The following is a 26,227-nucleotide window of genomic DNA, read 5'->3' as shown; positions in this document are numbered from 1 at the left end:
TGTTTATTTTTGAGAGAGAGAGCGAGCGCGCATGAGTGTGGGAGGAGCAGAGAGAGAGGGAGACACAGAATCTGAAGCAGGCTCCAGGCTCAGAGCTGTCAGCACAGAGCCCGACGCGGGGCTCGAACCCACGAACCGTGAGATATGACCTGAGCTGAAGTCAGACCTTAACCAGTTAAACCACCCAGGTGCCCCTTTTATTATTTTTTTTAATTTAATTTTTTTTAAATTTTATTTTTTAAAATTTACATCCAAATTAGTTAGCATACAGTGCAATAATGATTTCAGGAGTGGATTCCTTAGTGCCTCTTCCCATTTAGCCCATCCCCCCCCCCCCACAACCCCTCCAGTAACCCTCATTTTGTTCTCCATATTTGTGAGTCTCTTGTTTTGTCCCCCTCCCTGTTTTTATATTACTTTTGTTTCCCTTCCCTTATGTTCACCTGTTTTGTCTCTTAAAGCCCTCATGTGAGTGAAGTCATATGATTTTTGTCTTTCTCTGACTCATTTCACTTAGCATAATACCCTCCAGTTCCATCCGCCTAGTTGCAAATGGCAAGATTTCATTCTTTTTTATTGCTGAGTAATACTCCATTGTATGTATATACCACACCTTCTTTATCCATTCATCCATCGATGGGCATTTGGGCTCTTTCCATACTTTGGCTATTGTGGATAGTGCTGCTATAAACATGGGGGTGCACGTGTCCCTTCGAAACAGCACACCTATATCTTTTGGATAAATACCTAGTAGTGCAGTTGCTGGGTCGTAGGGTAGTTCTATTGTTAGGTTTTTGAGGAACCTCCATACTGTTTTTCAGAGTGGCTGCACCAGCTTGCATTCCCACAATCATGTAAGTTTTATAGGTAGAGTGTATAGGTTTTATATGTAGAGTGTAATGACTTGATACACATATATTGTGAGATACCACCAGTGTGTATTTGGGTGAGATTTTCTTAGTTGTGATTAAAGCAAATACAGATTTTTTTCCCCAGCAAGTTTTTGGAGGATGAGACACAGGATTTGAGTTTTTCTTCTCTTCAGTGTAAAAATAGAAAACTGTAGTGTGACAAACAGGTGGTCTTTTCTGTTGGAGTTATTGTGTGATTAATATTTAACCTCAGTGTAAATTAACTTGCACTTCTGTTAAGACCTCTGAAGGATGGGGAAGGACTGAGGTTTTACAATGTTCTTCAGCACTGTAAATTGAATTCTAACAAATATGTGTATTTGTTAGAACAAATATGTTCTCTTGGTGTAGTTACATTTTTAAAGTAGCTCCATGAAGGAGTCTCAGTTATCTTTTAGTAATTGAGTATATTATACACTATATTGCTTTATAGTTTTGCAGTTACTTCTGGGAAGATGCTTCTGAATATTTAGTTGATTCCAAGTCAAAAACTTGATTCCTTTCTGACTTTGGAGTAGGCATACTTTTCTAGTTCTCCACTTGCTCAGTTTTTTAAAAATAGGGATTTATTGGGGGTGCCTGGCTGGCTCAGTCTGCAGAGCATGGGTCTCTTGGTCTCGGGGTCATGAGTTCAAGCCCTACATTGGGTGAAGAGCTTACTTAAAAAAAAAAAAAAAAAAAAAAGATTTATTTGCTAACACTAACAGTATTTCAAACTATGCTGATGTATGGATTGGATTAAGTTTTGTAAAATTCTGAAAATATCCACAAGAGGCTGTTAAATGTTCTTTAACATCTTTAAGATTCTATTGAATTGAGTAAAAATTGCTTGTGTAAAGTGGCATGGTTAGGAAGCAAGTTAGCTCATGTCCCATTTGTTATTATTTCATACCTATTTACTATTTGTTGACCATTATGCCTTTGGATATTTCCTTATCCCTTGTCAGCTGGGTTCTAAAAAACAAGTTTTATACTAGGCTTTTTTGACCTCAGTAATACATAATTTTGGGATGTTCATGATTGGATTATTTACACTTGGTTTTTACTCTTTAGTTTGGGTAATGGAGAGTTAAGTCTACCATGTATATGCCCACTGTTAAGAATATTCCCCTTTCCTAAAGCAGATGGCTGGCTCAGTTGGTAGAGCCTGTGACACTTGATCTTGGGGTCATGAGTTCAAGCCCCACGTTGGGTGTAGAGATTACTTAAAAAGAAAAATCTATCATCTGTATATAAAGAAATAGAAAAGTAATGTTAACAAAAAAGGGGTCCCTGGCTGGCTCAGTTGGAGGAATGTGTGACTCTTGGTCTCTCAAGGTTGTAGGTTCAAGCACCATGTTGGGTGTAGAGATAACTTAAAATCTTAAAAAAGAGGGGCACCTGAGTGGCTCAGTTGGTTAAGCGGCGGACTTCAGCTCAGGTCATGATCTCAATGTTTGTGAGTTCGAGCCCCATGTCAGGCTCTGTGCTGACAGCTCAGAGCCTGGAGCCTACTTCAAATTCTGTGTCTCCCTCTCTGCGCCTCCCCCACTCACGCTCTCAAAAATAAATAAACGTTAAAAAAAAATCTTAAAAAAGAATTTTCCCCTTCCCTTTTCAAACAGACAAATATGCCAAAGATTACAGAAGTTGAGATCGTGTATCTAAATGTAAAATGTAGAAATTACATGAAAGTATTTAGTCACTCCTGTATCAGTAAGCCCTCAAGTTCTCTGGCAACCACAAAACATTGGTATGATATCTTGATATACTTAGTTTTGGCATATTTGTATATAGCTTTGTAGAGTTCTTCTGTGTTGAGTTTCAGTGACTAATTGTCTCTTAATGTGCTATTATTATCTACCTCGCTTCTATCCTTGCTTCTCAGTTCATCATCTAGAGTAATTCTTGTATTTTAAAAGTCATATCATGTTGTCCTGTTCAGGACCATCCGTTGATTCTCCATTTGTCTTTCATAAAAGCCAGAGTCCTTTAATTACCTATAGAATTTAACTCTGCTCTATACCTACTCATGTATTCTCCATTTCCCCCTAACTTATCACCCCTGTCCCCCCAGTTGGTTTCCTTCAACTACACTTGACCTCCTTGCTTTGCCTTACAGATGCCACGCAGTCTCTTAGGAAGCCTGTGCACCAACTGATTGATCCTTTTGCCTGGAACATTCTCTCAGATATGTGCATGGCTGAACCCCTCAGCTCCTTTTAAGTCTGCTCAAAGACTTCTTTCTCAATAAGGCTCACTCTGACCACCGTCAGAAAACTTAAATTGCATCCCTCCTGTCCTCTGGCTCACTTTTACCCTGATGTTTTTTCTTTTTCTATAGTACTTAGCATCTCCTAACATGTTTTATAATTTCTAATGATTACTATTTCTCACCTCCAGTGGGAATGCAGGCATATGTGTATGTCTCTTCACGGATGTATCTTAAATACCTGACACATAGTCAGTACTCAACAAATAGTTGGCTGAGTTAGTGCATATAGTGCATAAACTGTTTCTCTGATAAGTTGTGGTAGCCACTTCACGAAAACGATACACTATTTCTTATCATCTGATGAATTTAAGTTGTGCTTGGCTTTGTGTTAACTTTGTGGAAAGTCATACCTGAGGTGTTCACATCTAGGGCTCACCTTATGGAAAGTGGATGCAAAAGCCATTTTCTCAGCAAGGGCACTGTTGGTGTTTGGGCAGGATAATTCTTTGTTGGTGGTGCTGTCCTTTGTGTGATGTTTATTTCATCTCTCATTCTCATTGTGTGCTAGTGGCTCTCCCACTCAGGCATTTAAGGGGCGCCTGGGTGGCTCAGTTGGTTGAACGGCCGACTTCAGCTCAGGTCATGATCTCGCAGTCTGTGGGTTCGAGCCCTGCGTCGGGCTCTGCTGACAGCTCGGAGCCTGGAGCCTGTTTCGGATTCTGTGTCTCCCTCTCTCTCTGCCCCTCCCATAATCACTCTCTGTCTCTCAGAAATAAATAAATGTTAAAAAAAAAAATTTAAGCATTTCAGAATGTTTTAGCAGGTGCGCTTGGCTGGTTCAGTCGGTTGAATGTTGGCTGGTTTCAGTTCAGGTCATGATCCCAGGGTCCTGGGATTGAGCCCTGCTTTGGCCTCTGTATTGAGTGAGGAGCCTGTTTGAGATTCATTCTCTCTCTCTGCCCCTCTCCCCTGCCTCCCCCCACCCCAATATAAAAAATTAAAAAGAAAACAAAAACTTTTGGAGATTACATTGCTTTCTAGTTTATTCCAGTAAATACCCTCTTGAGGTTCAGATTTGTTGTCAGGATTATTTTATTTAATTTAGAGCCAATTATTATTGGTGTAAATCACAAGTTACTTTAATTTCACAGTGGCACATATGAAAAGACTGCGTAAAGAGAAGGAATAACAGATTTCACTGATTATAAAACAAATTTTCAACATTTTAACATCTCTGAAATTGGGATGCATCTTGTCCTAAGAAAAATACTATCAAGTAAACTTTTTTAGTGATACATAATGTAAAGATGCTTCTACAGTTAAAGACAAACCAATGTGAAATGAGACTGTGGAAAATTATCTCCATTTCATGGGTGATGAAGGTGGAAGAACTTTGCCAAACTTGGGCTACATTTTCCTTTTTGTTAGGCCTAGTCAAATTATATTTTAGGGTCCTAGAAATTAATATTGGTATTGTATTTTTCAGAGTTCTGGAATGTTTTCAGTGCCCTCAAAGCTGATTGGTTGGGAGTGATGGTGAGGAAGAGCTATGGAATAAAACCCAAGGCATGTCTACGGGAGCCTGATATAAATGATAATACACATGAAACAATAGTGAACAGTTTGATTAAATTAAAAAATTTTATGATTAAATTAAAAATTTTAATGTTTATTTTAGAGAGAGAAAGAGAGCATAGGAAGGGGAGGGGCTGAGGGAGAGGGAGACACAGAATCCAAAGTAGGCTGCAGGCTTGGAGCTGTCAGCACAGAGCCTGATGCGGGGCTCGAACCCACAAACCGTGAGATCATGACCTGAGCCAGAGTCGGACGCTTAACTGATTGAGCCACCAATGCGCCCCTAATTTTATAGTGCATCATACATATTGAAGGGGAGAGAAGGTAGATTAGCCTGTAGATGATCTGAAGTGGCTTGGGAGGTTTTGGAGGGGCTGGGGCTTGAAGTAGACCCTGGTCTTATTACCTGATGCATTGTCCACTTTATGGAGGCATCTTGGCCTACCTTCTGGTAGTCACTAACTTTCCCCTTGAAGGTTATCAATGATCAGTTAGTTGCTATTTCTGATAACTTATAATTTCTATATAGTTTTGGTATACTGCCAGCTATACCTTTTAAAATCTTTCCCCCATGGGGGCACCTGGGTGGCTCAGTTGGTTCAGTTGGTCCAACTCTTGATTTCAGCTCATATCCCGTGGGATTGAGCCTCGCGTCTGGCTCTGTGCTGACAGTGCGGAGCTTGCTTGGGATTCTCTTTCTCCCTCTCTCTCTGCCCCTCCCCATGTGCTCTATCTCTCTCAAAATAAATAAACCTAAAAAAAAAATCTCCCCCCCCCCCCCAATTTCTGCAGACTATAGGTATATTAGTTATCAATTACTGCATGACAAAATACCTCTGAATTTAGCTATTTAACCTTTCTTGTTCTTTATTTCTAAGGCACAGCTTGGCTAGGTGCTTCTGGCTCAGTGTCTTTCACAGAGTTCCAATGCAAGTATTAACGGGCTGCAGTCATCTCAAGGCTGAAGGGTGGAGAGATCTTACAAGCTCACTCACGTGGCATTTGTCTGGCTTCAAATTCTTGCTGTTGGTTTGGAGACATCAGTTGCTTGCCACATATGCCTTTTCCATACTCACAGCATGGCAGCTTGCTTAGAGCATAGGCTCAGAGAGAGGTAAACAAGACAAAAGTCAGTCTTTTTTGTAACGTACACTTGGAAATGACTATTTCCTTCTTTTGAAGCTACACTTAAGGTCCATCCCACTCATAAGGGGAGGGGATTACATAAGGATAGACATTTTAGGGATTGTTGGGGTTGTTTTAGAGGCTGTCTGCCACAATGGACATTTGGTGAAGGTTCATCCTTAAGGCTCTCTTTAGGGATGCTGTTTGTAGGTTTTACTTATTACCACTAAGTAGAGGACTTTGCTTGGTTTCTGATATTATGCATTCTAAGTTTTTTCCACTTCTCAGGCTACTCTTCATTTCCTTTCTTGAGTTCCTCTTTATCCACCCTGAAATACTAAGCTTCCTTAGGATTCTCTCTAGACGCTCTTATTTTCATTCTGTAGTTCTATCCTGTCTTTTTTTTTTTTTTTATATGTTGATGACTCCCAGATCTATTATTTGTAGCTCACCCTTGCTATGTTGCAGGCTATAATTCATAGTCCTGTCCAAATTCTTCATTTTCTTTCTTGCCATGTATTCTCTTAGTTGTTTCATGTCAGGAGTAAGTGGAATCCAGGTGCTTAGTGGAAATATATTTGCTCCTTTTCCTTCACTTGTCTTGCTTATTCACAGTTTCAGAGAGTCCTTGCAGTTCTTTCTTGAATGCATTCACTTTGCTTTCCCTATAATCTTTTGTTGTTGTTTATTTTTGAGAGATGAGAGAACGTGTGCTTGAGCAGGGCAGGGGTAGGGGGTGGGGAACAGAGGATCTGAAGCAGGCTCTGTGCTGACAGCAGACAGCTCGATGCGCGGCTCGAACTGAAGCTGTGAGATCATGGCCCGACCTGAAATCAAGAGTCTTAACCAACTGAGCCACCTAGGCGCCCCTCCCTCTTATCAAATTTCCTTGTGACCTCCTCTTTCTCAGTATTTTGCATTGTTAAGAGTAGCTTCTAAAAATGTTTACCAGATCATGCCGTCTGTTAGTATGCAAAGCAGGTTAACGTAATAAACAACCCCAAGATATCAGTGGCTTAACAGAGTAGACATTTATACTCCGATAACTTTCCTCAGATAACTTTCATTGAGTGTTCATTAGGTTGCCTTCTGTGTGGTAATTCAGGAACCCAGGCTCCTTCCACCTTGTGGCATTGTTTTTCTCTAGAGGGAGTCCTCTTTGTTTAGCTGGCAGATGGTGATAAAACCAGAGGGTCATGAGTATGAGGTTTTATGGACAAGGTCCAGAAGTGGCTGGTATCATTTTTGGCCTGCGTTTTATTGGCTAGAACTTAGAATCTTGGCCACACCTATGCAAGAGAGACTGAAAAATGTAGTCTAGCTGTTTAGCCAGGGAGAGGAAACAGATTTGGTAAGCATCTACCTGGTCTCTCCTACTCCCTTATTCCCTAAAATATACTTAAACCAATTCATGTAGCTTCTAGGATCATCTTTATGATAAAATCTAGAAGTCTGAGATGGGTTCTATACATAAAAGAGAAGAAAGCCACAAAATGGGTCTTAGTTACCTCCAGAAGACATTTCATTTTGGCCACTGTCAGGGTTAGTGTGTGGGGATTGTATTTAGGACCGTGATTTATTACAGCAAAAGGATACAAAGCATAATCAGCAAAGGGAAAAGGCATATGAGGTGAAGTCTGAGGAAACTGGACTCATGCTTCCAAGCTGAACCTCTCCCAGTGCCTTTCCCAGTAGAGTCACATCAGACACACTTAATTCCTTCAACAAGGAATTGTGACAACACATATGTGCAAAATGTTGCCCAGCAGCGAAGCTCCTTAGAGACACAGTGCCTAGGATTGTTATAGGCACCTTCTGCCTGTCACCCATTAAAATTCCAGGTTCCTGGAGGGAAGGTAGGTGTTAAACATGAACCACATTTTTTGGTACAGTTTAGTCACAGTGAGCCACTCTTATTAGCTCTTGGAATGGGGATTAGTTTTCCCCAAATCCAGGTTCTCACACTAGCCACGGGCCAACCTGGCATGTCTTTCTAAGGATAGCAGTCGCAGGCCTTCTATGTTAACTCTTTTCTGTTCAGTAAGTGAGGTGAATGGTCTCCATCAAAAGGGATTTTGTATAGAGAATATGCAAAATTGGAATATGCAAAATTTTGTTGGCCTAATATTTTGTCTTTGAAAATTACATTTGTATTTCAGTAGGGAAAAAAAGTTCAATTCCCTTCTTACCTCCTTTCATCTAATTTTTCAGATAGTTATTTTTGTATCATTCTGGATACTCTACATATAAGGACATATATATACACAATGCTGTTCTGAAACTTGCTTTCCTCCCAATAGATAGTATTCCTTTTTATGATTTACTTAACCATTGCACTTTCAGGGGGATATTTAGGCCTTTTTCACTTGATACGTTTTTAAAGAGTTGTTCATTTCCTGGATGAAAAAGGAATGGATTAAAGATGATTCGGGGGGTGGGGGATGATTCCTGAGTATTCAGTACAGAATTGGGGATTAAGTGGTCTAAAACTCTTACTATTCATCCTAAAGGTTGGAGATACTCCTATCAGGAACTGTTTGTTTTGGGACTTGGTATTAAAACACTTATTTAGACTCTTAATGATTTTGAAGGTGCAATACAAGGATTTTTGTTCATTTTTAAATCCTCTTACCTCTACTGCCCAATTCTTTAAAGTTCTGTTAAATACTGTCTTTAAAATTCTATTAGCAGTTGACATTTAAACTATTCTTCAGCTATAAACTTGGGATAATACCTTCCTCAAAGAGTTACCAGGTTTAAATAAACTAATATACATAAAATGCTTAGAACAATTCTGTTTAAGTGTTGTGATTGTACTGGGATAAGTTATCCTATTTTGTACATAGTAATTATATTTAAGAATTTAATAAGTAAACCATTTTGGATGAATGGATTGGAACTGTGTACTATAAATCTAGAATCTCTGCCTCTTGGAGGAGTATTAAAGATTGTTGTGGCCTTTTGCCTCATTGCATCTGAGAGAGCAAACTGGGTCACCAACAGCTGTACTGGAGCCATCTGAGGAAATTTGGCCAGGGGTCTCATTCTTGCTGCATTTTTGGAACCAGCAGGGTCTGACCCAGAAATGCACTCTCAGTATGTGCTGCCAGTATTTCCGTCAGTCCGTGAAGGATATAGGCTTCATTAAGTTACATTAAGTGAACTTCCTTGAATGGGTCATCCAAGATACCTCCCTTAACTGCAGATACCCAGGATACCTACCTTAATGCAACTCATTGTACATAAAATAAAAACACTTCAATTAAAAATAAGTAGGGGCACATGGGTGGCTCAGTCAGTTGAGCTTTGACTCATGATTTTGGCTCAGGTCATGAGCCCAGGGTTGTGGGATGGCATCCCACGTTGAGCTCTGTGCTGAGCTTAAAGGCTGCTTGAGATTCCCTCTCTCCCCCTTTCTGCCCCTCCCCTTGTGTGTGTGCTTACTCTCTAAAATAAAAAAAAATTTTTTAATTTAAAAAATAAATTGGAAAAATTTAAAAAAAAAAAAAAAAAAAAAGGGGGGCGCCTGGGTGGCGCAGTCGGTTGGGCGTCCGACTTCAGCCAGGTCACGATCTCGCGGTCCCTGAGTTCGAGCCCCGCGTCGGGCTCTGGGCTGATGGCTCGGAGCCTGGAGCCTGTTTCCGATTCTGTGTCTCCCTCTCTCTCTGCCCCTCCCCCGTTCATGCTCTGTCTCTCTCTGTCCAAAAAATAAATAAAAAACGTTGGAAAAAAAAATTAAAAAAAAAAAATAAATAAAAAATAAATTGGGATGAGTATTTTGAGTCAGTGATTTTGTTGGTTATAAAGTCCTAATAGAAAATAATGAGCTCTCCCTTTTAAGGAAACCAAGGGGGAAAGTGGGGCATCTGGGAAAATTGGTATTGGTTGTTTCTGAATGCTAGAATAAGATACCTTCCCCGATTTATATGGGTCATTAGGAGTTTGCAACATTGGCCAGTATGGTAACCACTATCCACATGAGGCTATTTAAATTTATACTAAGATTAATTAAAATTAGATAAAATTAGGGGTGCCTGGGTGAGTCAGACAGTTAAGCATCTGACTCTTGGTTTCAGTTCAGGTCATGGTCTCATGGTTTTGTGAGTTCAAGCCCTGCGCTGGGCTCTGTACTAACAGTGTGGAGCCTGCTTGGGATTCTCTCTCCTCCCTCTGCCCCTCCCCCACTCATGTTGTCTCTGTCTCTCTTTAATTTTATGTTTAGTTTTTTAAAATTTACATCCAAATTAATTAGCATATAGTGAAACAATGATTTCAGTAGATTCCTTAATGCCCCTTACCCATTTAGCCCATCCCCCCTCCTACAACCCCTGCACTAACCCTCAGTTTGTTCTCCATATTTAAGAGTCTCTTATGTTTTGTCCCCCTCCCTGTTTTTATATTATTTTTACTTCCCTTCCCTTATGTTCATCTGTTTTGTATCCTAAAGTCCTCATATGAATGAAGTCATATGATATTTGTCTTTCTCTGACTAATTTCACTTAGCATAATACCCTCTTGTTCCATCCACATAGTTGCAAATGGCAAGATTTCATTCTTTTTGATTGCCGAGTAATACTCCATTGTATATATATACCACATCTTTATCCATTCATCCATCGATGGACATTTGGGCTCTTTCCATACTTTGGCTGTTGTTGATAGTGGCTTCTTTTTTTTTTTTTTTTTTTTTTTAATTTTTTTTTTTTAACGTTTTATTTATTTTTGAGACAGAGAGAGACAGAGCATGAACGGGGGAGGGGCGCAGAGAGAGGGAGACACAGAATCGGAAGCAGGCTCCAGGCTCTGAGCCATCAGCCCAGAGCCCGATGGGGGCTCGAACTCACGGACCGCGAGATTGTGACCTGAGCCGAAGTCGGACACTTAACCGACTGAGCTACCCAGGCGCCCCAGTGGCTTCTTTTTTTAATGTTTGTTTTTGAGAAAGACAGAGCGTGAATGGGGGAGGGGCAGAGAGAGAGGGAGGCACAATTTTAAGCAGGCTTCAGACTCCATGGTGTCCAGTACAGAGCCTGACATAGGGCTTGAACCCACAAACCCTGAGATTTTTGACCTGAGCAGGAGTCAGACCCTTAACCCACTGAGCCACCCAGATGCCCCAGGCCTATTTGGCTTCTTAAAGTACCTGTTGATATTTAATCCTAGAGCAAGTTAGGTCATACTACCAAGATTGCTAGCATCAGTCAGTGCAGTGGGAGACCAAATTGCCTTTACAGAGATGTCTTTGGCCGAACTGGTAGAAGTTGAGGGGAGAAAAAGGAATAGATGTGAAGGGCTTTCCTTGTCACTTAGTAGAGATTGCATTAAAGTTTGGTAAACTTTCTAAAAACGTTTCCCAAAGCTATTAGTAAGTTTAGTGGTTCTCAACTTTTAAAATGCATAAGAATCGCCTGCAGAGTATGTTTAAAATACAATGTTGTTCTGTATTCTTTTTATTTTTTTAATGTTTATTTTATTTTTGAGAGAGACACACAGAATCCAAAGCAGGCTCCAGCCTCCTAGCTATCAGCACAGAGTCTGATGTGGGGCTCAAACCCACAAACTGTGAGATGATGACCTGAGCCGGTAACTCACTAAGCCACTCAGGTGCCCCTGTACTCTTTCCTTGAGGATTTTGATTATCTTGATGTAGGGTGGTGCTTAGGAGTCAGCGGTTTTTTATTTCTTTTTTAACGTTTATTTATTTTTGAGACAGAGAGAGACAGAGCATGAACGGGGGAGGGTCAGAGAGAGGGAGACACAGAATCTGAAACAGGCTCCAGGCTCTGAGCTGTCAGCACAGAGCCCGACGCAGGGCTTGAACTCACGGACCACGAGATCATGATCTGAGCCGAAGTCGGCGGCTTAACCGTTTGAGCCACCCAGGCGCCCCTATTTCTTTTTTCAATATTTATTTTTGAGAGAGAGAGAGACCAACCGAGCATGAGCGGGGGAGGGGCAGAGAGAGAGGGAGACCCAGATCTGAAGCAGGCTCCAGGCTGTGAGCTGTCAGCACAGAGCCTGATGCAGGGCTCAAACTCAAGAGCCATGAGATCATGGGGTGCCTGGGTGGCTCAGTTGGTTAAGTGTCCAACTTCAGCTCAGGTCATGATCCTGTGGTCCATGGGTTCAAGCCCTGCATCGGGCTCTGTTGCTGACAGCTCAGGTCCTGGAGCCTGCTTCAGATTCTGTGTGTCTCTCTCTCTCTCTCTGCTCCTTCCCCACTCACGCTGTTTCTGTCTCTCAAAGTTGAATAAATGTTTTTAAAAAAAAAAAAAAAAAGGCCATGAGATTGTGACCTGAGCTGAAATCAAGAGTTGGACACTTAACTAACTGAGCCACCCAGGTGCCTCAGGGGTGTGTGTGTGTGTGTGTGTGTGTGTGTGTGTGTGTGTTTTAAGTAATCTCTACACCCAATGTGGGTCTGGAACACGTGACCCCAAGATCAAAAGTCATACGTTCTTCTGACTAAGACATCCAGGTGCCCTTCATCTGCCAGTTCTTATGCACATTTTTTTTTTCCATAATTGTTTTAGTGTAAAAATCTGTATTTATTCCATTAAGCCCCTTGTGGTATATATATAGCACCTAAGCTATGTCCATGGCATAAAGTTAGGCTCAAGTGTTTGAATTAATAAGAGTGCCATCTTTAGCAAATGAAGATATTTATAAAGTATATTGGAATAAACTGGAAGGAGATCATTTTGGACATTTTATATAATCCTCATAAGGAACGATAATAGTTTTTCCATTAAAAGTATTTTAGGGGCACTTGGGTGGCTCATTCAGTTAAATTTCTGACTCTTGATTTCAGTTTAGGTTATAATCTTAAGGTTCATCAGTTCGGGCCCAGAGTCGGGCTCTGTGCTGGCAAGGGGGGACCTGTTTGTGATTCTCTCTCCCTCTTTCTCTGCCCCTCCCTTGCTTGCTTGCTCTTTCTCTCAAAATAAATAAAGTTAAAAAAATATTTTCAAAGCTTAATGAATTTGAGCTTGTTTCTGCAATCAGATTTATGTTGGTGTTTATGCTTCAAAGCCTACATAACATTTGAATCTTCACATTATTGACAGTCACCGTCAAAGAGAGATCTCATTTGTGTGAATAAAGTTGATACATTTAAAAACATTTTTAGAGTCATTCAAAGATTTAGAATTGAAATATTAAAATTTTTTTTTTTTAATGTTTGTTTATTTTTGAGACAGAGACAGAGCATGAACGGGGGAGGGTCAGAGAGAGAGGGAGACACAGAATCTGAAGCAGGCTCCAGGCTCTGAGCTGTCAGCACAGAGCCTGACGCGGGGCTCGAACTCACGGACCGTGAGATCGTGACCTGAGCCGAAGTCGGATGCTTAACCGACTGAGCCACCCATGCGCCGCTATTTTTTTTTTTTTTTAAAGAGTAACTTGTTTTTTTTTTTTTTTTTTTTTATAACAGTTTATTTATTTTGAGAGAGCACTGAACAGGGAAGCGGGGCGGGGGGGTGGGCAGAGAGAAAGAGAAAGAGAATCCCAAATAGGCTCTGCACTGTCAGCGTGCAGCCTGAAGTGGGAGAGAGATCATGACCTGAGTCAAAATCAAGAGTCAGACACTTAACTGACTGAGCCACCCAGGCACCCCATCATCCCCATTTTAAAAAAAAAAAATTATTTATTTTGAGAGAGAGAACAAGCCGGGGAGGGGCAGAGACAGAGGGGGACAGAGAATCTGAAGCGGGTTCTGTGGTGACAGCAGAAAGGTCAATGCAGGGCTTGAACTCATGAACCCTGAGATCACGACCTGAGCTGAAGTTGGATGCTTAACCTGACTCAGCCACCCAGGCGCCGTATCATCACCCCCCAGTTTTATTAAAAATTTCACCTGTGCTTCCTACAGCAGCACATACACTAGACTTGATACGATACAGAGAAGATTAACACGGCCCCTGCACGAGGATGACACACAAATTCATGCAGTGTTCCATATTTTTTCTATCATGTCTCAAAGTAAAGTCTTTAAGAAAGAAAAGAAAATCACATGTACAGAGAAATTAATAGTACAGTGAACAGCCAGTAACTTCTTCCTAGATTCAGCAATTAACATCTTACCATAATTATTTTCTCTGTTGTTCATATATATATATTTTTATTGGAGTACAGTTGACACACCGTTACATCAGTTTCAGGTGCACAACATAGTGATTTGACAACACCATATGTTATTCTGTGCTCACCACAAGTGTTGCTACCATCTGTCATTATACAACATTATTGCCATACCACTGACTATATTCTCTATGATATACCTTTCATTTTTGTGATTTATTCTATAACTGGAATCCTGTACATCCACTCCCCTTCACCCATTTTTCCCATCTCTATTCATATATTTATACTGAACTGTTTTATCTCAAATACTTGAGCATGCATCTCCTGCAAATTAAGACATTCTTGCATAGCCAAAGTACACCTAAAATTATTAAGTACTTTTATAATATCCAATTAATTAAAAAACTTTGCCTCAATATCTTTTATTTATTTAAAATTTTTAAACATTTATTTATTATTGAGAAACAGAGACAGAGTATGAACATGGGAGGGGCAGAGAGAAGGGGAGACACAGAATCTGAAGCAGGCTCCAGGCTCCAGGCTCCAGGCTCTAGGCTCTGAGTTGTCAGCACAGAGCCTGACGTGGGCTCGAAACCATGAGATCATGACCTGAGCTGAAGTCAGACGCTTAGCCGACTGAGCCACCCAGGTGCCCCTGCCTCAATATCTTGTATAAGTTTTTGTTTTGTTTTTTTATTTTATTTTTTAAATTTTGCACACGAGAGAGCACACTCACACAGTGGGGGAAGGGGAGAGGGAGGGGTGGGTGAGAATCTTAAACAGGTTCCATGCGCAGGTCTCCATCTCACAACCCTGGGATCAGGACCTGAACCAAAATCAAGATTTGGACACTGAACTAACTGAGCTATCCAGGTGCCTCTTATTAATATTTTGAGGAATTTTCATACTGTTCTCCATAGTGGTGGAATCACTTTACAATCCCACCAGCAGTTCACAAGAGTTCCCTTTTCTCCATATCCTCTCCAGCACTTATCTCTTCTTGTCGCTAGCTGTTCTTAATGGTGTGAGATGATATTTTATTCTGATTTTGATATGCTTTTCTCTGATGAGTAGTGATGTTGAGCCACCTTTGCAGATACCTGTTCGCTATTTTGATGTCATCCTTGGGAAAATGTTCAGTTCCTCTGCTTATTTTTTAATTGGATCGTTTGTACTTTTTTAATATCTTTACTGAGTTGTTTGAATTTTTATTTTTGAAGTTTATTTTGAGAGAGAGAGAGAAAGAGAATGCACAGCTGATAAGGGGCAGAGGGAAGGAGAGACAATCCCAAACAGGCTCTAAGCCATCAGCACAGAGCGTAGGGCAGAGATCAAACTTGGAAACTGAGATCGGGACCTGAGCCTAGATCAAGAGTTGGAAGGAATCCCAACCAACTGAGTTACTCAGGTGTCCCTGTATGAGATCTTATGTTAACCCTTTATCTGGTACATGTTTTGCAAATGTTCTCTCTAATTTTGTAGGTTGCCTTTTCATTTTGTTGTTTGTTTTGTTGTGCAGAAGCTTTTAATTTTGATGTCGCATTTGTTGATTCTTTTTCTTTTGTTGTTTGTGCTTTTTGGTGTGATATCCAAAAACATCATTGCCAAGATCAGCACTGAAGAGCTTATTTTGTATGTTTTCTTTGTGGTATCAGGTCTTCTGTTTAAGTCTTTAATCCATTTTGAGTTAATTTTTGTGAGTGTGTAAGATAGAGGTCCACTTCCATTTTTTTGCATGTAGCTTTCCAGTTTTCCCAGCAGCATTTGTTGAAGAGACTGTCCTTTCCCCATTGGTTGTTCTTGAGTGTGTAAGATAGAGGTCCACTTCCATTTTTTTGCATGTAGCTTTCCAGTTTTCCCAGCAGCATTTGTTGAAGAGACTGTCCTTTCCCCATTGGTTGTTCTTGTCCCCCTTATCAGATATTAGTAAGCTGTATATACAAGGGTTTAGTTCTAGGCTCTCTGTTCTTTTCATCTTTGTGTCTTTTTTTATGCTATACTGTTCTAATTACTGTAGGTTTGTAGTATAGTTGAAAATCAAGAACTGTGATGCCTCTGTTTTTTTTGTTCTTTCTCATGATTGTTTGGCTCTTGAGGGTCTTTTATGGTTCCATACCAATTTTAGGACTTTTTTTTTTTTTTTTCCTATTTATGTGAAAAATGCCATTGGGACTTTCATAGGGTTTGTGTTGAGTCTAGGTGGCTTTGGGTGGCATGGGCAGTCTAAGAGTATTAACTCTTCTAATCCATGAACACAGTGTCCTTCCACTTGTTTGTGTCATCTTTAATTTTTTTTTCAACACTGTCTTGTAGTTTCCATTGTATACTCTAGGGCTTTCATTAAACTCCATTAGGAAATGATGATTTTTAAAAAGCATTTCTTCTGATAATTCCATTTGAAATATAGTATTTCAGGCCTTTAAGCTTTTTTTTTTTAAGTTTGCCTATTTTATTGATTTTTTTTTGTTTTAAATGTTTATTTATTTTTGAGAGAAAGACAGAGCATGAGCAGTGGAGGGGCAGAGAGAGAGAGATAGAGGGAGACACAATCTGATACAGGCTCCAGGCTGTGAGCTTTCAGCGCAGAGCCTAACTCAGGGCTCGAACTCAGGAATGGTGAGATCGTAACCTAGGCCAAAGTTGGACGCTTAATCTACTGAGCCATCCAGGTGCCCCACGGCCTTTAAACTTTTATGTTTACCACATTTTTTTGCACTGAATTTGGATTCCTGTTATTTGCTTTGCCCAATAATGTAAAAATAGTTTAAACTTTTTTATTAAAATGTTTTTAATGTTTATCTTCAAGAGGGAGGGAGAGAGATAGAGAGAGGGACACTGTGAGTGGAGGAGGGAGGAGGGGCAGAGAGAGAGGGAGACACAGAATCTGAAGCAAGCTCCAGGCTCAACAGGCTGTCAGCACAGAGCCCGATATGGGGCTTGAACCCATTAACTGTGAGATCATGACCTGAACCAAAGTAGGACACTTAACTGACTGAGCTATCCAGGCACCCTGTAAACTTTAAAAAAAAAAAAAAATGTTTACTTATTTTAGAGAGAGAGTGAGTGAGTGAGTGGGGGAAAGTCAGAGAAAAGAGGGAGACATAGAATCCCAAGCAGGCTTTGCACCATCAGCGCAGATCCTGACGTGGGGCTTGAATCCATGAACTGGGAGATCATGACCTGAGCTGAAGTCAACTAACTGAGCCACCCAGGTACCCAAAGTTTAAACTTTTTAATGAAATACTCTTGCTAACAGTAAACATGAGTCAAATTTCTTTGATTTCTTTTGGTCCTAAAAAATAGGGGTACTTTGGTGGTTCAGTTGGTTGAGTGTTCAACTCTTGGTTTTGGCTCAGGTTATGATCCCAGGGTTGTGGGATAGAGCCCTGCGTCAGGCTCTGTGCTGAGCATGGACCCAACTTAAGATACTTGCCTCTCCCCCCACCCCTTCAAATAAGAAATAATACACACATACCCACACACCACTCTGCATTGTCCATCAAGGATGTACAGCATCTGTGTTCAGTAATTATTTGAAATAATTTGTTTTCATTGTGTCTTATGTAATCAGTTTGACACTCAGGTTTATTTCTGTTTGTATTTGGTTGTGTTTTTTCCTCAGGAAAATTTTTTTTTAATGTTTATTTATTTTTGAGAGAGAGAGAGTGAGAGCAGGGGAGGGACAGAGAGGAGGAGACACAGAAGCAGGCTCCAGGCTCTGAGCTGTCAGCACTGAGTCGCGGAGTGGGTCTTGAACTCACAAACTGAGATTGTGACCTAAGCTGAAGTCGGATGCTTAACCAGACTGAGGCGCCCCTGATTGTAGTTTTTTTCTTAATTAAATTTCAAACGTGGAAGATAATCACGTGATTCAAAAGTCAAAAACATACAAAAAGGTATACTTGCTGAGTTTTCAGTCTGATTTGTATGCCTTCTACCCTTTTCTCACTCCTTATGGGTAACCATTTTGATTAGTTTGTGGCTTATCTTTCCTGTATATTTTTTGCAAAAAGCCAACTCTATATATGTCCACATATTAGAAGCAAAAAGTAGCATATATAGAAATAACAGTTTATTTTCTTATTAAAAAAATTTTTTTTAATGTTTATTACTATTATTTTGTGTGTGAGAAAGACAGTGCGAGTGGGGTAGAGGCAGAGAGAGGGAGAGACAGAATCTGAAGCGGGCTCTAAGCTGCCAGCACAGAGCCTGACATGGGGCTCAAACTCACAAACCTGATCATGACCTGAGCTGAAGTCAGATGCCTAACTGACTGAGCCACCCAGGTGCCCCTAGAAATCAGAGTTTAAAGGCTAGAATACTATATACATTGTCCAAGATATTTATTCGGTCACCAACTCCTAGCCATTCCTTTGCTATGACAGCTATTGCTGCACTGAATAATACTGTACATGTTGTATGTATGAAGGTCTGTAGATTTCTAGAAGGACTCTTTATTTAGGACTTAAACTTTTTTTTTTTTAAGAGAGTGAGAGCGAGCGCACAAACTGGGGAGGGGCAGAGGGGAGAGACAGAATCCCAAGCAGCTTCCCGTGCTGTCAGCACAGAGACTGATGCAGGACCTGAACTCATGAACTGTGAGATCATGACTTGAGCCCAGACCAAGAGTTGGACGCTTAACTGACTGTGTCACCTAGGCACCCCTCGGGGTCTCTTTGTAAATGGAATTTTAAGTGAAATCCTGTCTGTAACCACTATGGTTAAGGCCTTATTTTCTCTGCATTCTCTGCACATAGGAACGTAGATGTCTTTATTTAAAAGATGCAATCTTGCTGTTCATAGTTCCGAAGCTTTTCACTCAGTGTCATGGGTATTCTTTTATGTTAACACTTAGAAGATTAACTGTAATCCACAGTGCTTGGTATTCCTTAGATTGGATGCACAAGAAACAATTTGTAGTGTTCAAGGAGGAGGAGTCAGCAAAAGAGACTGAGAAGGAGAGACGAGTGAAAGTACATTTTAGAAACAAAGTAATGTTTGGAGGGACGGGTCAGGTTTTTTTTCTTTTTTTTTTTTTTAAAGATTTTTGCCAGCTAGGGTGATCACATGTCTTGGTTTACACCTGTTGTCTGGTTTAACTGGTTACACCCTTTACTTTCAGAAGTGTTTTGGTTTGGTTAATAAATTATGTTGTCATTCTAATCTAATATAAGGGCTTGGAATCGGTCATAAATGCATTAACTTGTTCATATAATGAAGATTGGGTTTTTGAAACTTGGATTACACCAGTGTTTTATTGTATAGCAGTCTTTAGATGTTAACGTGAAAAAGTTGTACCCTTTACCATGAGGCTTTTATCAGAAGAGATGGTGTAGTCAAAGTACCAAAACCTCAGTTTTATTAGAGGAATTCTGAGAAGGTCATTCAGTATTTGTTTTGCTGTACCATATCATAAGTAAAATAAAATTTGTGCTGTCCCATGGGTAAAATAATGACTGAAACAGGCTGGGGTGCCTGGGTGGCTCAGTCACTTAGACGTCCAGCTCTTGATTTCAACTCAGGCCATGATCTCACACTTGACGAGATCAAGCCCTGTGTGGTGCTCTGTTGACAGCATTTAGCCTGCTTGGGATTTTCTCTCTCCTTTTCTCTCTGCCCCTCCCCTGCTCTCTGTCTCTGTAAATAAATAAACATTAAAACACTTAAAAAAAAAACAGGCTGCCATAGTATCTGTTCTGTGGTAAAGTTATTCTGTTCCTTTGTATCAGCCTTTTAAAAAAAATGTTTATTATTTTGAGAGGGAGGAAGAGAGCACACAAGTAGGGGAGGGGCTGAGAGAGAGGAAGAGAGAGAATCCCAAACAGGCTCTGGGCTGTTAGGGTGGAGCCCAATGTGGGGCACCATGTGGGGCTTGAACTCACAAACTGAAGTGAATGGTGAGATCATGACCTGAGCCGAAATCAAGAGTTGGACGCTTAACAGACTGAGCCACCCAGTGCCCCTAATCTTTGTGAATTCTCTATATCTTACCTGGTGAGTTCTGATTGTAATGAAATTATGAGCCGATTTTATAGAACATGAAGCTTTGCATAAGTTCAGCTCCTTGTATTGAAAGATTTTTGTATTTCAGCAGCAGTACTTGGTGAATGCTTAAGAAGAACGTGTGGGGGCAGCTGGGTGGTTCAGTCAGTTAAGTGTCTTGACTCTTGATTTTGCCTCAGGTCAAAATCTCAGTTTGAGATAGAGCTCTGTGTTGGGCTCTGTGCTGCCAGTGTGGAGCATGCTCAGAATTCTCTCTCCCTCTCTCCCTCCCCTGCTTGCACACTCTCTTTCAAAATAAATATTAAAAGAAGCTTATGTGTTTTTTGTTTTTTGTTTTTGTCATACAGAATAGTTCCTCTGACTCAGCTTGTGGTTGGAATTAAACTGATAAGCATCCTGTGATTTTAGCTATCCTGCTGCTTTGGGCTTTCCTTTCTAAATTTTCCTAATAAAATTTTCAACACTGTGAGAAGGAATTTGGGTTATGGAGTCCTTATTTGCCTTTAAGACAACCATTCAAATACCTAAAACATAGATCCTAAGGTACAACTTTAAGACCAAACCATCTGATTCTGTAGCAGTCTATAAGGAGTAAAGTTAATAAATGGGGTCTTGTAAATAGGTTGTAGATAGTGTGGGAAGAGAGACTGAAAATGTCAGATGAGTGTTCCTTTCCATCTATCCTAATTTTAAGTACGTTCCTGCTGTTCCTAAGGGTATAGTATAAATAATCATTTTGAAGTAGATAAAATAGAAATCTCAGATATTATAGGTTGTCTCGCTAAACAAACTTTTGGGGGGGGGGTTTCTTTTTCTATTGGCCCTAAGTTTCAAACTTGGCATTGTCTATAAATAGTGTTTGAGACATTTTAATTTTGTTTTTCCTAAGTCCTTAGTGGTATTTCAGGTATTAAGATGGAGCGATGATGGTTGTTTAACTCCTTTTTCCCTAAAAATAAAAACTAATTTGGGGGCACCTGTGGGTGGCTCAGTCGGTTAAGCGTCCAACTTTGGGTCATGATCTCAGGTCATGATCTCACCGTTTGTGGGTTTGAGCCCCGCGTCGGGCTCTGTGCTGGCAGCTCAGAGCCTGGAGCCTGCTTTGGATTCTGTGTCTCCCTCTCTCTCTCTGCCCCTCCCCTGCTCACACTCTGTCTGTCTCTGTCTCTCAAAAATAAATAAATGTAAAAAACAAAAAAACTATTTGAAAATCTGAAGTGTTTTCTTCTTTTTTTTTTTTTTATAACACAGGTGCCATGTTTCAGAACAGAGTAATACCCCTGGTAAAGAAGAACTGAAGACACTGCACAGACATCAGATATAGGCTAATTACAAAGAAAGCATTAACCTGCCTCTGAGGTGACTAAAGGGGAATAATGGTGATTTTGCGCCGGGCTCGGCCGCCTGCTTCCGCCCCAACCAGCAATGAATCTTGACTCGCTCTCGCTGGCCTTGTCTCAAATCAGCTACCTGGTGGACAATTTAACCAAGAAAAACTACCGAGCCAGCCAGCAGGAAATACAGCATGTAAGTAAACTTAGAAAACAAGTACCAGTAAAGGAATGAGTATGTAGTGGAAAGAAGGTTCTCTGCAGCTTTAATACATAAAAGAGATTTATCCCAGTCCTTTTTTTGAGGAGTCACAGATTTTAATTTTTCTATACAACTTATGAAATATTTTGGCCTACTCCCCATCTTTTCTAGCTACAGTTTGAAATTGAGGTATACTTTACAAAATGTAAAACTCACCCTTTTAAAATGTGCCATTTGGTAGTTTCCAGTAATTCACAAAATTACTTAATTATCACCATCTTTGAAAATATCTTCTTCATCTTTGAAAGAAATGCTTGACACTGTGAGCAGTTGCTCTTCCATTTCCTCCTCTCTCCAGCCGCTGGCAAGCACTAATCTTTCTGCTTTTATGGATTTGCCTTTCTGGACATTTCATATAAATGCAGTCTTACCAGATGTGGCCTTTTGTGTCTGCCTTCTTTCACTTATCACAGTACTTTCAAGTTTCATCCATGTTGGAGCCATTGTCAGTACTTCATTCCTTTTTATGAATAATAATAATACTGTGTTAATATTATTTATAATAATGAACAATAGTCAATTCTATGAATAGTCCTCATTTTGTTCATCCATCCATCGAATATATTTAAATTTGTTTCCAAATTTATATATTTTATATTTATATATAAATATATATTTATATATTTATATATTTTGAGAGAGAGAGAGAGAGAGAGACAGCGTGAGTCTGGAAGGGTCAGGATGAGAGGAGAGGAGAGAGAGAATCCCAAGCAGGCTCTGCGCTGTCAGCTTGGAGGATGATGTGGGGCCCGAACTCCTGAAACCATGAGATCATGACCTGAGCCGAAACCAAGAGTTGGATGCTTAACTGACTGAACCATCCACGTGCCCCTGTTTTAAATATTTAGTATATACTAAATAATGGAATTTCTAGGTCATGTGGTAACTCTAAATATCTGAAGAACTGCCAGACTATTTTCTAGAGCACTGGACCACTTTTCAGTTCTACAAGCAATGTAGAAGGGTTCCAATTTTCCCTCCTCTTTACTAACACTATTCCCATTATAGGGAGTGTAAACAGGTATCTCATTTTGGTAATATAGATGATGTCGAACATCTTTCATGTGCTTATTTGTGTATCTTTGGAGAAATGTCATTTCAAATTCTTTGCCCCTCTCCCCCCCGCCCAGGTTTTGCCTTTGACCACCGATTTTAAAAAGCTATTGTTTTCAAGTACAGGTTTGACTTATAGAGCATTTCATTCAATCTTTTTGAAAGTTATATAGCATACCTTTGTTTCAATGATGGTACCCCCTTCACATCAATAAATCAAATGGCACTATACTTAGAATTGTATATATTGTTAAAATAAAACATACTAGTTGTGTGACAATAGGTAACTTCTCTGAACCTTATTTTCCTCACCTGCAAAATAAGAATAAAAATAAAATCTGCCTGACATCCTTGTTAGGATTAAATGCAATAAGTGGAGCACCTAATATGGTTCCTGTCGTAAGCATTATTTTTAAAAATGCTAATTCTCCTCTGCATAATAAATTACAGTTATTATATAAGTTAAGTAGTACACTAGTACAAGTTTGTAAATGAAGTAGGTGCCTAATTATTTGAGCTAAATCTAAGAATTAAGAGTTGGATGTGGAAACTTTTTTCTCTTTTGTTTTTGGAGTGTGTGTGTAGAAATTGTGGTTTGTTTGTTTTTAAAGTAGATTAATATAAGGGCACCTGTGTGGCTCAGTCAGTTAAACGTCCGACTTTAGCTCAGGTCATGATCTTGTGGTCCGTGGGTTCAAGCTCCGTGTTGGGCTCTGTGCCGACAACTCAGAGCTTGGAGCCTGCTTCAGATTCTGTGTCTCCCTCTTCTCTGCCCCTTCCACACTCTGTCTCCCTCTCAAAAATAAATAAACATCAAAAAAAAGTGAAAAAGAAAATAGTAAAATACTTCTCATCCTTTTTTATATGGTGGTGTATGATAGTGTTCTACATCTTGGTTTTTTTTTTTAATTTACCAGTCTCTTTTAGAAATTATTTCTTAATCCAAACATGAAAAGTTTCTTCATCCTTTTAAAAGGCTGTATAGGAAACCATCGTATTGATGAATTGTAATTTATTTCACTATTGAGGTACATATAGGTTTGGTGTGTGTGTGTGTGTGTGTGTATGTATCCATCCTATCGACAATGCTGTTATAAGATTGTTTTTTACGTGTGTGTTAGTTGATTTGTAGGATAAATTCTTAGAAATTCAAGCTTGGGCAACTCTTCTACTTAGTTTTGTTTTTTTTTCCCCTTTCAATTTTTTTTATGTTTATTTATTTTTGAGACAGAAACAGAGCCTGAGTGGAGGAGGGGCAGAGAGAGAGGGAGACACAGAATCTGAAGCAGGCTCCAGGCTCTGAGCTTTCAGCACAGAGCTTGACACAGGGCTCAAACCCACGAACCATGAGATCATGACCTGAACCGAAGTCGGACGCTTAACCGACTGAACCACCCAGGCACCCCTTCTACTTAGTTTTCTAATGGAAAGCTCAGTTCTTGGAATTATTCCGTTCCTATTTGCTTTTTTTTCTTTTCATGTAGTATTTCAGTGTATGTAGTACATTGAAATACCAGCACATTTGTATGCTTACAGGACTTAATGCATTTGATGCTACTTTGATGAATTAACGGTGCTTAAGTTCATTTTTCTAATACCTTCACAGGTCCTTCTAGTACAGAACAAAATTCAAGCTTCTCAGTCTGAGTTTCAGGACCCTTTATGTCATTCTAAATCCTGAAATTCTCATCTTTGAAGAATCCAATCTAATAACACTTCATCAGTGAAGACTTAACCCCTTTTTTCCTTTATTTGGATTAATTCTTTAGGATAAATTCTGAAAGCTGTGCTGGTCTGTGACCTAAGAATTTGATGGAACTACTATTTAAGCATCTGCTGTGTACCATGTGTTATTTATTTTTTTAGTCATTTTTTAAAAGTTTACTTAGAGAAAGCTCCAATGGGAGAAGGGCATAGAGGAGAGATTCTCTTGTGATTTGATGTGGGGCTCGAACTCACAAACTGTAAGATCATGACTTGAGCCGAAGTCGGATACTAGATTGAGCCACCCAGGTGTCCCTAGTCAACTTTTTATTGAAGTAATATGTATATACAGAGCGGTTCACAAATCATAAATATGCAGATGAGGGGTGCCTGGATGGCTTAGCCGGTTAAGGGTCCCGCTCTTGATAACGGCCCAGGTCAAGATCTCATGGTTAGTGAGATCGAGCCAAGCATCTGAGATTGAGCCCTGTGTTGTGCTCTGCACTGACCGTGTGGAGCCTGCTTGAGATTCTCTCTCTGCTGCTCCCCTGCTTGCACACTCTCTCTCGTAATAAATAAACTTAAGAAAAAAAAAAGACACAGGGGTACCTCAGTGGCTAAGTTGGTTAAGCATCTAGCTTTGGCTCAGAGCGTGATTTCAAGGTTTTTGAGTTCAGGCCTCGCATTGGCCTTGCACTAGTGGTGTGAAGCCTCCTTGTGATTCTCTCTGTCTCTTTCTCTCTCTGTCCCTTCCCCACTGGTGTACACCTCTCTCAAAATAAGTAATTTTTTTTTTTTTTTTAATTTTAATTTTTTTTTTTTTCAACGTTTTTTTTGTTTTTTTTTTTAATTTATTTTTGGGACAGAGAGAGACAGAGCATGAATGGGGGAGGGTCACAGAGAGAGGGAGACACAGAATCGGAAACAGGCTCCAGGCTCCGAGCCATCAGCCCAGAGCCTGACGCGGGGCTCGAACTCACGGACCGCGAGATCGTGACCTGGCTGAAGTCGGACGCTTAACCGACTGCGCCACCCAGGCGCCCCCAAAATAAGTAAATTTAAATTTTTTAAAAAATTAAAGAAAAGTAGACGAATATTCATAAAATGAATATAAATCTGCATAACCATGCAGATCAAGAAAAATGGTAACATCTCAGAAGCCTCTTTTTAAGGTACTGAACATATCATTTATGACCCAGCAGTTCACTTCTATGTATACAATAAAACAAACTCATGTGCATGTTCATCAAAAAACATGTATTGCAATAGCCATGCTGGAAATAACCCAATCATCTATCAGTAGCAGTGAGATTATTACGTGAAACAACATTGATCTTACGGTGTTGTGTGAAAAATGGTAAGCATTATGTCAGTTCACTCGTTGTTTGTGCATACTCCGTTCTGTTACCATTTCTTCCTAGCAACTGTTCAAACACTTGTAATGGTGCAGGTATTATTTTTGATGTGATTTTATGTCAGTTTTCACCTTCTCCTCATAGTCATGCAGGGTAGGTATTACTCTCTTTACACGGAGTTTCAAAGACATTATTATTTTGCCCACTGGTACTTTCCCTGAAAATGGTGGCAAATGTGATTTGAATCCACAACATTCCTATGATGGATCTCATTCTGCATGGAAGACAAAGAAGTAGGAGATAATTAGACTGGATTGGAAGGTCTTCTAGTTCAAAGTTTGGCTGTCCCAGACAGCCCCTACTCTAAAATGTCTTTCACTGTGTTCTCAGTGTGACCTTTGTAAAATGTATAGCTGTGGTCTCTTTGTTGTTTTAAAATCTTTAGTCTGTCTCTGTCCTATCCAGTTAGAAACTCAGACTCCTAGGCTTGGCCTGTGTTGCTCTTCTCTGGAAGCACGTAAGAGGTAGTTTGGAATGCAAGTTACTTACAAGGTTTCTACACCTGTAGTGGAGGGAGACCAATTGGAAACAGAATTGGGCAGAAGGAGAACTGTGGTGGAAATGTTGGCAAA

The 26,227-nt window shown here is 40.0% G+C and overlaps 1 protein-coding gene and 1 non-coding gene across 8 annotated transcripts in view; both read left to right on the top strand.

The window, feature by feature from the left end:
- CNOT1 (CCR4-NOT transcription complex subunit 1) overlaps positions 1-26,227 on the top strand; it is a 102,468-nt gene that overhangs the window by 4,681 nt on the left and 71,560 nt on the right. For all 7 annotated transcript variants that reach the window (XM_019455753.2, XM_019455750.2, XM_019455754.2 and 4 more), the window contains exon 2: positions 21,142-21,417. In XM_019455753.2, coding sequence (XP_019311298.1) covers positions 21,316-21,417 — 102 coding nt within the window. In that variant the 5' untranslated portion in view covers positions 21,142-21,315. The remainder of the gene's footprint in view (positions 1-21,141; positions 21,418-26,227) is intronic.
- Positions 13,663-13,769, top strand: LOC128778116 (U6 spliceosomal RNA). Its single transcript, XR_008423490.1, has one exon. It is a non-coding gene; the product is annotated as a U6 spliceosomal RNA (small nuclear RNA).

Source organism: Panthera pardus, unplaced genomic scaffold (genome assembly GCF_024362965.1).
Source record: "Panthera pardus isolate Hobbes unplaced genomic scaffold, ASM2436296v1 HiC_scaffold_18, whole genome shotgun sequence".
In the NCBI taxonomy this organism is placed as follows: domain Eukaryota; kingdom Metazoa; phylum Chordata; class Mammalia; order Carnivora; family Felidae; genus Panthera; species Panthera pardus.
This window is presented reverse-complemented; position numbering and strand designations above follow the sequence as displayed.